At 41.6% G+C, this 12324-nt stretch overlaps 1 protein-coding gene across 4 annotated transcripts in view; it reads left to right on the top strand.

The window, feature by feature from the left end:
• Prkd1 (protein kinase D1) overlaps positions 1 to 12324 on the top strand; it is a 390066-nt gene that overhangs the window by 331195 nt on the left and 46547 nt on the right. For all 4 annotated transcript variants that reach the window (XM_004661851.3, XM_045155177.1, XM_045155179.1 and 1 more), the window contains 3 exons: positions 895 to 1018; positions 1777 to 1854; positions 3106 to 3388. In XM_004661851.3, coding sequence (XP_004661908.3) covers positions 895 to 1018; positions 1777 to 1854; positions 3106 to 3388 — 485 coding nt within the window. The remainder of the gene's footprint in view (positions 1 to 894; positions 1019 to 1776; positions 1855 to 3105; positions 3389 to 12324) is intronic.

Here is a 12324-nt window from a genome sequence, read left to right as displayed (position 1 = left end):
ATATTTTATTGTAATTACACTTTATTATTTATTTAGTTACTCACTTCCTATTGTGTAATTACATGCCCTTTCACATGCCTGTTTCTACACTACAAGGTAGAGTTGGAATTCTGCAAAGACCAATACATTTATTTCTCTTCTCCTTATAGAAAAATCTTCCTAGTCCCTAATTTACATTACAGAACATGTGGAAAAGTTTTTGTCCATTTTATAAATCCCAAATTCATTAACAAACTGAAATTGATAACGAGAATGCAGGAATATGATATCTTCCATGTAATGTCACAACTAAACATGTTTAAACAACTGAAAAATATTAGTCGTATAAACCAACTCTCATTTGAAAAGATACACAGTTTTTCCTGCCTCTGGATTTGAGAGAGAGAGAGAGGAAGCAGCATAAAGGCAGAAGTGACAGAGAAGAGCATGTGGGAGGACATATATGAGAAGGATTGGCACAATCCCATGAGTAATGGTTAATGAACTTTAAGAGGCAAATTCCAATTCCTATGAAGTTATTCATATTCCGTTTATATGGAAATACATAACCTAGAAAATATTAATATTATTCCTATAATATGCAATAATTATACTTTGTGATTCTGAGTTAAAAAGAACACTAACAATGTTTCTTACCCAAAACCTGAGCACCATACACTGGAGTATGAAAATTGAGTTGCTTATTTTTCTGATTTGGGTTTGTAAAGCATTCATATAAAGTTCCTTCCACTCTTCAATGACCTACTTTCTGCAACTTTGAACTCTGACAGTGAATTTCCCAGAAAGTGGTGTGAATCTTTTGACTGTCACTTTGAAATCATTGAAATATTTTTATGCATGAAAGAGGGTTTGTATCTAAAATATTTATCTTCTAAAATATTTTCATTTTTCAAGTCCATCCACAAGCAACAACATTCCCCTCATGAGGGTAGTGCAGTCTGTCAAACACACGAAAAGGAGAAGCAGCACAGTAATAAAGGAAGGATGGATGGTCCACTATACCAGCAAGGACACACTGGTAAGCTATACAGCAAACAGTCTCTCCTCCTTTGTTTTAATTAGTAGAGTTGCCAATGACCCAGGAGGACTGTGAAATGTTTGAAATGCTGGGATGAAACCTTCTTACAGCCATGGCATAGGGTACACTGTGCTGTCTGGATGCTAGATATATTTGAACAAGCAACATAGTTTGAAAAAAGTATACACAGCAGTTACAGAGAAAAAAAAAAAATCATTTCTCTTGATTCCTTGACATGAACCCCAAACAATGTGAATGTCTACCTATCATTTCTATTATTGCATTCATGAAAGCCACAGTATGTGCTTTCAGAACACCCCTCTGTGATTTAGAATTTTAAAAGAAATAACAAAATACTGCTTTTGGGGGAGAGAGAAAAATAACAATGGTGACTAGACTTCTTAAATTCTTCATTAAGTATTCATGTAAAACTAACTAACCCACTCGGTCAGATAGTAACCCTATAGTTTACTTGATACTCTCCATATTTGCTTAACAGTTGATAAAAAAGCTAGTGTGTATGAATAAAAGTGGGAAAAACTGGAACCATAGTTAAAAGTTAAACTAACTGCAGAAACTTGTCATACAACAGTTGCTAAAAAGCCATCTTTGTAGTCAAATTATGAGTTTGTCTGGCCTAATTCCTGGTCACTTTGCATTATCAAAGCCATATTCCCATTGAGAAAATGTACTTATTTTAGCAATTTGTAGTAATTATTAAAGTTTTCTATTTATTCTGAATTGAGCTTCCATTTCAGCGGAAGCGGCACTATTGGAGATTGGACAGCAAGTGCATTACACTCTTTCAAAATGACACTGGAAGCAGGTACTACAAGGTAAGCGTATCCATCTCTGAATGCTATCTCAGACCCCTTCTTGCTTTCTCATTGGAATGATGACTATGAAGAATGTGAAATTCATCCAATATATCTGGCTGTTCCTCTGCTCCTTCCAAGAGATAATCTTTCATCTGTCATTTATAATTATTTTAGGAATCCAGTTGTGACCTGATGATTCATCTTTGTGCCTTACATTTTCCTGGAAAGTGTGTTTGACTCCATGGGATGGTGGAGAAGGGCAAAGAAGAATATTAATTAAATATTTTAACAGTCATGTGATTTTAACAAGAAAATTAGTCATCCCAGCAAATGTACCATAATGCTTCTTCATACCCAGCACATCCCTAGAAGTTAAGAGATAGTATAGTTTCTCCATGACTGCCAGTATTTACTAGAAACAATTCCTCTAGAGAAATATTTTGCAGTAGTTTTCTCTCTGTCCACATTGAATAATACAGATGTGGCATAATGTATTACACACATTGAGTAATGCAAGTAATATATATTACCTGCATTGAGTAATACAGATGTGGCATAATATACATGCCAGTGAAGACCAGTGTGCGTATAAGGTCAGTGACAGTTATTCTGTTCCTTCAACATGAATGCAGATGATGGCATAAGGGATTGATTGCCCTTGGCCACTTTACACAGCTGTGACAAAAATGAAGCCTCACAACATTCAAATAAAAAAAATTAAGTTATTATTTTAGTCACTTCATGGTTCATGGGGGACAATGTGATAATTAATTTGAAAAAATACTTAAATTGTCCATATAACAATTACTTTTAAAAGTAATTGCTATAGTTTTCTTCACTAAAACTCTTCACTTAATTCTATTATTGTATGTCATTAAGAGTTAGTGAATGAAGTCATGTTTTATTATCGTACTTTAAGGAATAATTAAAGCTTGAAAAGACATACATATCCCAATGTTGTAATTTTACTTCAGTTTTAAATAAGAATGATAATTTCAAGTCTAGAATTTTAATAAAGAATGAAAATGATTATTCTCCACATGTGTTCCTGTGACATGATCATTGTCAAAAATTCACTTATACATTCCTAGAAAAATGTGATAAGGCTGCTCATTATAAAAATTATTTCAAGTTTATTTACTAATATTTAATGCTTTATAAAATATTTAGTGTTGATCATATTTGGAACATCCTTTCTTACATGTTCCTGGATTTTATTTCAAAGTTTATGTGTATTTTATAAGCTACATTTAGCTTTTTCTTCCATAGGAAATTCCTTTATCAGAAATATTATCTCTGGAACCAGCAAAAGCTTCAGCACTAATTCCTACTGGAGCTAATCCCCACTGTTTTGAAATCACTACAGCAAATATAGTGTATTTTGTGGGAGAACACATGGTGGTCAATCCTTCCAGCCCCCCGCCAAACAACAGCATCTTCACCAGTGGCATTGGTGCAGATGTGGCCAGGACGTGGGAGACGGCCATCCAGCATGCCCTCATGCCCGTCATCTCCACAGGCTCACCTGCGGTTTCAGGAAACAACTCACACAGTGAGTCCAGTGCCTTTCTCACTAGTATGAAGTTCACTTTGCCTGCTGATGATTCAGTAGACAGACCTCTTTGGAGCTTTAGTGTGTGGGAGAACATAGAATCTCTAAGAAGAAAATCTACTCATCATACTAAGATACTTCATCCAATAAATCATTATATTTCATTGTTTTTATTTTATGTCACATATTTTTTAAAGTTACATATAACCTTTATATTTAACAACTGCAGAAACCTAAAGGCATTTGTCATTAAAGAAGCCTTGTAATCAATTTCCATTTTAACTAGAATGCTAAAAGTTTGAATTACTATAGTTCCCTAAAGTTGCATAGCCTGCTTCTCTATGCAGGGCTTTTGATATACAAAGCACTTGTTAAATTTTAATAATCTTATCATGGGAAGAAATCTCTGTTCATTAATAAATTGAGATCAGTTACCTCAATTTTGCCAAATGCAACCAGGATCACGTATTAATGACTGTTTTAAAAATTAGATGAATATCTGTATGATTGTATTCTTTTAAATTTCATTATGATTATCAATAGTCAAACCTTTGTGGCTAGAAAGATAGCTCATTGGAAAAGTGCATGATGCACATGTGTGAAGACCTGAAATAGGAACCAAAGAGTGGGCATAATAGGACACCTGCTGTGAGATAGATAATTGTTACTGTCCACTCAGCATCTTAATAGGATGCATGCATTTATTTATTTTTTTTTAAATTTAATTTATTAGTTTTCATTTCAGTGCATACAGGCAGTTTGGTACCATTATTTAGACTCATCTGTGATCTACCCCCTCCCATTAGACCCTCCTTGTTAATGAAAATGGGTCATGCATTGTGGAGTTAGCCCCCAGTTATTAGTATGATAAATGTCTCTGCAAATCATGACCCAACATATAACTCTGACATTCTTTCCACCCCCTCTTCCGCAAGATTTCCCTGAGCCATGTTGGGTTCATTTTTGGTCTGCTTCAGTACTGAGGTGTTGGGGGCCTCTGAGGCTTTGGCTCTCTGATTTGGTAGGAGTTGATTTTTCTCTGCGTTAATCTCCTTCCCCTTTGTGCTGGTATCCGATTCACAGGAAAACATCACACTTGCTTATTTCGCCAGTTGTCCTTAGTTTCAGTTGGGCCCCTTTTGAGGTATGTTGGGGCAGCTCTCTTCTTGGGATCTGCATCTATCTGGAAAAGAGAAGCAGATTCTCCAATGGAGAGTAAGTTAGCACCCGGAAAACTGAGATAACATTTACTTTTTTGATAGACAGTTTGATAGGTGTAGGCCCTCTTATACCCCGTGATTGATGGTAGCTTGATATTGTAGAGTGGGCTTGTGTTTGGGTATGGTTCTGACTTGTTTCCCAGCTCCAGCTAAGGGTCTAGTACCACTGAGTAGATCAGTTAGCCAAATCAAGAGCAATTGATTCCTCACCATGGCTGTGTACCACTATTGCACTTGTGTGGGCATCACATCCGGTTATTTGTTGCTAATTAGGTTAAACAATGAGTTGCTTGGACAGATCTTGGTCATTTCCCCCAGTCGCCTATGTAGCGCCTTCTGGCACTAGACATGCTGACTGTCTGGGGACTGACTCTCTCCTGGCTTCCAGCCATGTCATTCCATTTTACGCTTCAGCTGTGTATGGAGTCTTCAGCAATAGGGTCATATCACTGGCCTTTGGTGGGTCATCAAGTACTCTGACAGAAGTCTGTCATTGTTTTGGGAAACCTTGTAGGTTTCTCTAATCAAAAGCATATTGTGGATGGTAGCCCCAAGCTGGAAGTGGGGGTTACAGGTCAGTGTCCACTAAGAAATTGAGGAAAAAGATAACTAATATACAAGAGTTAGAGAGGATAGAGATAGACAGGAGAGTGGGAGAGGGAGGGAGGGAAGATGTAGAAGATTTAGGTCAGTTTTGATCCTACCCTCTCCAGTGTCTTGTGGTTCAGGTGTTTCCTGTAAGGGTCTAGTGAAGGTTCAGCCATTTGGTCTGTCTTTTAGGAAGTAGAATTTTATGGTACCATTGCCGTTTGGGTCTGGATTACTGTTTTCCACCCTTTGATTCCCTCCCCGCCCTCCCATCCATCTTATTGTCTAGTCCATGAGGTGCTTGCTGGGTATGTAAGGCATCTTGGGCAGATTCAGTTTAGGTGTTGCAGATGAGTGAGACTATGTGTCGATTTTTTTTCTGTGATTGGGTAAGTTCGCTGAGAATGATCTGTTCCATGTTCAACCATTTTTCCTCAAATTTCTTTATGTCGTTTTTTCTTACTGCTGTATAGAATTCCATTGTGTAGATATACCACATCTTTGTTATCCATTCTTCTAATGATGGACATCTGGGTTGATTCCAGCTTTTAGCTATTGCGAATTGAGCTGCTACAAACATGGTTGAGCAAATCTCTCTGGCTTTTGGTTTGAAGGTTTTAGGGTACATGCCCAGTAATGGTATAACTGGGTCTGTTGGTATTTCTATAGTCAGCTTTTTCAGGAGTCTCCATGTTGCTTTCCAAAGTGGTTGTACCATCCTGCATTCCCACCAACAGTGAATGAGTGTCCCTGCTTCTCCACATCCTCACCAGCATTTATTTTCATTTGACCTTTGATGTTGGCCATCCTTATTGGGGTAAGGTGGAATCTCATAGTTGTTTTAATTTGCATTTCTCTGATGATTAGGGATGATGAACATTTTCTTAGGTGTGTGTTTGCCATTTGTATCTCTTCCTCTGTGAATTGCCTGTTTAACTCTGTGCCCCATTTGGTGAGTGGGGTATTTGTCTTCTTATTGTTTAGACTTTTGAGTTCTTTGTAAATTCTAGAGATAAGGCCTCTATCAGTTGGATAACCTGCAAATATTTTCTCCCATTCTGTGGGTGTTCTATTGGCTTTGCTTATTATATGCTTGTCTGTAAAGAAACTCTTCAGCTTCATATGATCCCAATGGTTGAGTGACTGTTTAAGAACTTGAGCCACTGGGGTTTTATTCAGGAAGTCTTTTTCCATTCCTATATCATGGAAGGTACTTCCTAAATTTTCTTCCAGTAGTTTTCGAGTTTCTGGTCTTATGTTGAGGTCTTTGATCCATTTGGATTTGAGTGTTGTGCATGGTGAAATGTGTGGATCAAGTTTTAGTTTCCTGCACGTGGTTATCCAGTTTGTCCAGCACCATTTGTTGAAGATGCTATCATTTTTCCAGTCTATATTGTTTGGGCCTTTGTCGAATATCAAGTAGCTATAGTTGCTTGGCCCAAAATCTGGGTCCTCAAGTCTATTCCATTGGTCTATACTCCTGTTTTTATGCCAGTACCATGCTGTTTTTATTACTATGGCTTTGTAGTATAACTTTATATCGGGTATGGTGATACCGCCAGAGGTATTTCTTTTGCTGAGGATATGTTTGGATATGCGAGGTCTTCTGCCTTTCCATATGAAATTTGAGATCATTTTTTCTATGTCCGTGAAGAACACTGTAGGGATTTTAATTGGAATTGCGTTAAGTCTATATATTGCCTTTGGTAGGATTGTCATCTTCACAATGTTAATTCTGCCTATCCAGGAGCATGGGAGGTCTTTCCATCGTTTCAAGTCCTCCTCAATTTCTTTTTTGAGAGTTTTTATATTTTCGTTGTATAGATCTTTTTCTTCCTTGGTTAACGTTATTCCAAGGTATTTTTTGTTGTTGTTGTTGCTATTGTAAATGGGACTATGTCCTTTATTTCTTTTTCTGTGTCTTTGTCATTTGCATACAGAAATGCTTCCGATTTTTGTGCATTGATTTTGTATCCTGCTACTTTGCTATAGGAGTTAATCACCTTCAGGAGTTTTGGGATGGAGTCTCTCGGGTCTCTTACATATACAATCATGTCATCGGCGAATAGCGCTAACTTAACTTCTTCCTTTCTAAATTGTATCCCTTTTATTTCCTTCTCCTGCCTTATTGCTTGGGCTAGGACTTCCAGAACTATATTGAAAAGCAGAGGTGAGAGAGGACATCCCTGTCTTGTTCCTGATCTCAATGAGAATTCCTCCAGTCTCTCTCCATTAAGTATTATTTGGGCCTTTGGAGCTTTGTATATTGCCTTTATTATATTAAGATGTGAACCGGCCATGCCGATTCTCTCCAATGTTTTGATCATGAAGTGATGTTGTATCTTCTCAAAGGCCTTTTCTGCATCTATCGAAATGATCATGTGATTTTTATGTTTAAGCTTGTTTATGTGGTGTATTACATTGACAGATTTTCGTATGTTGAACCACCCTTGTGTTCCAGGGATAAATCCCACTTGGTCAAGGTGGATAATGCTTTTGATGTGTTGTTGGATCCGGTTTGCGAGAATTTTGTTGAGGATCTTTGCGTCTATGTTCATTAGGGAAATAGGCCGATAGTTTTCTTTTCTTGTGGCATCTCTGCCTGGTTTTGGGATTAGGGTGATACTAGCTTCATAGAAGGAGTTGGGTAGCTTTCCCCGTTCTTCAATTGTGTGGCACAGTTTTAGGAAGATTGGTTTGAGTTCTTCCATGAAGGTTTGATAAAATTTGGCTGGGAATCCATCTGGTCCTGGACTCTTCTTTATTGGGAGGTTTTTTATTACTTTTTCAATCTCCATGAGCGTGATGGGTTCATTGAGGTGGTTGATCTGCTCTGAGTTTAGCTTTGGTAGATGATATGCATCCAGGAATTTATCCATCTCCTCCACATTTTCCAGTTTTGTGGAGTAGAGGTTTTTGAAATAAGTCCTGATGATTCTGCCGATTTCACTGATGTCTGTTGTGATCTCTCCGTTTTCATTTTGAATTTTGTTAATTTGGAGTCTCTCCTTTATTTGCTTGATCAAATTGGCCAGAGGTTTGTCAATCTTGTTTATTTTTTCAAAGAACCAGCTCTTTGTTTTGTCAATTGCCTTAATTGTTTCCTTGGTTTCCAATTCATTAATTTCTGCTCTGATTTTAATTATTTCTTTCCTTCTGGAGCTCTTTGGGTTGGATTTTTCTTGTTTTTCCAATGCCTTTAGGTGGATGGTTAGGCTATTGATTTGTGATCTTTCTGTCTTTTTTTATGAAGGCATTGAGTGCTATGAATTTTCCCCTGAGGACTGCCTTCATTGTGTCCCACAAGTTTTGGTATGATGTGTTGTCATTGTCATTCAATTCCAGGAATTTTGCAATTTCATTTTTTATTTCATCCACTATCCATTTATTGTTTAAGAGTGTGCTATTCAGTTTCCAGTTGCCGTTGGGGCTCTTGTTGGTTTTTTTGTTGTTGATTTCTAGGACTATAGCATTATGATCTGATATCATGCAGGGAATTATGTCGATTTTCCTAAATATGTGGAGGCTATCTTTGTGACTCAGTATATGGTCTATTTTAGAGAATGTTCCATGGGCTGCTGAGAAGAATGTGTAGTCTGTGGATTTGGGGTGGAAAGTTCTGTAGATGTCTGTTAGATCTAAGTGCTCTATGGTTTTGTTGAGCTCTCTTACTTCCCTGTTGAGCTTCTGTTTGGATGATCTGTCTATTACTGATAATGGTGTGTTAAAGTCCCCAGCTATGATGGTGTTGGTGGTTATTTCTGCTTTATTGTCAAGTAGGTTTTGTTTTATGAACTGTGGTGCCCCTGTGTTTGGTGCGTACAGATTTATGATTGTAATATCCTCTTGATGGATTGTTCCCTTTACAAGTAGGAAGTAGCCTTCTTTGTCTTTCTTGATTGTTTTTGGTTTGAAGTCAACTTTATCTGATATTAATATAGCTACACCTGCTTGTTTCTTATTCCCATTTGCTTGGAATATTGTTTTCCACCCTTTCACCCTGAGGAGGTTTCTGTCTTTAGTGGTAAGGTGGGTTTCTTGAAGGCAGCAGATTGAGGGGTCTAATTTTTTGATCCACCCTGTTAGCCTGTGTCTCTTGATGAGTGAATTAATGCCATTAATGTTTAGGGTGATGACTGTGAGATTTGATTTGATCCCTGTCATTTTGTGGTGGTAGAGGTGTGTTGGCATTTTCATGGAATTTAAATTTTTTTTTTTCTATCTACTCTGGGTTTGGTTGCTGTGATCTTCTTCTTGTAGGCATTTGTGTTTGGTTATTTGTTTCTTCTCTGTGGAGAATTTCCTGGAGTACTTTTTGTAGGTTTGGTTTTGTGTTCATATAATTGTAAAGCTGAGTTTTGTCATGGAAAGTTTTCCTTTCACCATCTATTATAAGGGAGACTTTTGCCAGGTAGAGTAGTTTAGGTTGAAAGCCATAGTTTCTTAGAGTTTGGAGAGTTTCTTTTAGGCCCTTCTAGCATTTGGGGTTTCCATTGGGAAGTCTGAAGTAATTCTGATGGGGTTTCCTTTGAAAGTGGTGTGCTGTTTTTCCCTAGCTGCTTTTAGGATTTTTTCCTTGGTGTCAATGTTTAGAATCTTAATGACAATATGCCTTGGGGAGTTTCTCCTTTGGTCTAGTCAGTTAGGAGTTCTGTTTGCTTCTTGAATCTTGATGGGCCTTTCTTTTAAGAGACGGGGGAAGTTTTCTTCAATTATTGTGTTAAATAAGTTCTCCATTCCTTTGGTCTGAAATTCTTCTCCTTCTGGTATTCCAATGATTCTGATATTAGGACGTTTAAGTGTATCCCACAATTCTCTCATGTTCTGTTCACAGGAACTTTTGAACTTACTAAAAATTTTGGACTCTCGAACTGTTTCTTCCATCCTGTCTTCCAGATCAGAATTTCTATCTTCCACTTCGCTGACTCTATTCTTGAGAGCCTCTAGTGAGTTTTGGACTTGTTCAATTAAGTTTGCATTTTCTACTACTTTCCTATGTATCACTTCCATCGCTTTGTCCAGCTCCCTTTTTGTCTCATTTTCTGATTTTCTTGCTGATTCTTGGAAATCATCCTTGCATTTCTTTATGTTTTCATTTAGTGTGGCCAGCTGATTTTTAAGGTCCTCTTTTTTTTCACTCTCCCTCAACTTTCTTAGCTCTCTTTGAATTCCTTCCAGTGTCTTATCATATTGCTCTAGCTTAGTGATGGTAGCATCCATACGATTATCTATCCTTTGTAGCTTTCCTGTAAGTTCTAGCAATCAGGGTTGCATTGTTCATTGCTTCCACTTGATGTTCTGATCCTAGACACTCTTCTATGTTTTGGTTAGTTGTGATCCTTGTTGGACTGGGTGATCTGTCTGGATTTTCTTCCATTTTATTTTTTGTGTTATTTCTTTTGCGCTGTGGTCTACCCATGTCAGTGTATGTGCAGGTAGGTGGGTGGAGCGGCTTGGGATCTAGCTTAATGTGAATCCAAGGCAGCCTGGGGCAGTTGTAAGCAGCCTGGGTTTTTGCTCAGTCTTGCTAAAGCCGCCTACCTATAGCCTGGCAGGGGCACCAAAGTTGCCTGAATTCTTACCCAGTAATGCACCTACACTGCCTGCCTTTGAGCTTGAAAGGGGACTGAGGTAGCAAGCCCTAAAGGTGCCTAGATTCTGGCTGGGTACACTGGGGTCTGTAAACAGTCTGTGCTCTTCCGCCTCAGAGGAGTGGGGGCTGAGTGGCGATGTACAGGTAGGGGATGGCAGCTGCGCTGGCGCTAGTGACTCAGTGTGGACTTATGTGGCTCTTGCTGTGGGGTGGGCCCGCTGCACGTGCAATTGTAGTGCAGAGGCAGATGATGTGAGTACAGAATCAGGACATAGCAGAAGCTGACCGGCGGCAAGTGATGTGAGCACAGCAGCAGGGGATATGGCAGCCACCTATTCACGGGAGGGGTGGCCCCCACAGGCCTGCGAACTGAGCACCACGTGGCTGGTCTACTTGCAGGATCAGAGAACAAGGGTGAGGTAGGAAGTCTCAGCCTCAGTGCAGCAGGCTGGCAGACATGACTGGTGGGTGCCCGATCAGAGCACAGCCATGCGGGATGTGCAGAGGGTGCATGGGCGGGTGGGCAGAAGGGGGCGCGGGGTGTGATGGTGTGTATGGAGCGAGTGGGGCAGGCGGCGGGGGGGGGTCAGGGTGTGCTGGGGCACCGGGCAATCAGGGTGGGGTGTGTGGGAGGTGGCAGGGCTCAGGGGGCACGGGGCAGGGTGCCCTGGAGGGGCGGGGGGTGCGGGGCGCTCTGATCAGTTAGGGGGCGAGGGGCACGCTGTTGGTGCGGGGGGGATGCGCATGCAGGGGGGGTGTGTGGGGCACGGCATGGTGCGAGGCACCTGGGGGGCACAGGGGGAGTGCGGGGCGCGCGGGGGGTCACGGGGTGCGCAGGGGGTGCGGAGGAGCTTGCGGGAGGCGCGGGGGGCTAGGGGCACAGGGCGCGTGGGGTGCGCGGGGGGCGCAGGGTGCGCGTGGGGGGAGGGGGCGCGGGGCACACCGGGGTGCGGGATGCCAAGGGACGCCGCAGGGTACTCTGGACGCGTGGGGGGGCGGGGCTTTTGGGGGTATTGAGGGGGTCGCGCGTGGGGTGCAGGAGGTGGAGGGGGGTCGGGCTACGCTGAGGCACTCCGGGGTGCAGGACGCGTGGGGGTGGGGCACAGGCGGCACGGGGCACGCCTGGGCACGCAGGGGCGCGCTCGGGACTACGGGGGCGCCCGGGCCGCGTGCGGCAGGGGGATGAGGGGCGTGCGGGGTGAGGGGTGGGGCGCAGGGGGGGACAGGGAGCGCTTCAGGGCACAAGAGGCTCAGGGCGCGGATGTTCCGTGGCACGGGCCCAGAGCACGTGGGGAGGGTGGATGGCTAGGAGCACGGGGTGCTTGGGTGGGCGGGGGGGGGGGGGGGTTGGCGCAGGGCGCTGCAGGAAGCCACGGGGTGCTCTCTCTGGACTCGCGTGTGGGGGGCAGTCGCGTGGGGTAGGGGGTCAAGGGGATCGCGGGTCTTGCAAGGGGTGTGGAGCACGCTGAGGTGAGATGGAGCCTGGGATGCTGGGGGACTCTGCAGGACACTGGGGGGGAGCACTCTGGATGTGC

Source organism: Jaculus jaculus, chromosome 7, assembly GCF_020740685.1.
Source record: "Jaculus jaculus isolate mJacJac1 chromosome 7, mJacJac1.mat.Y.cur, whole genome shotgun sequence".
NCBI lineage: Eukaryota > Metazoa > Chordata > Mammalia > Rodentia > Dipodidae > Jaculus > Jaculus jaculus.
This window is presented reverse-complemented; position numbering and strand designations above follow the sequence as displayed.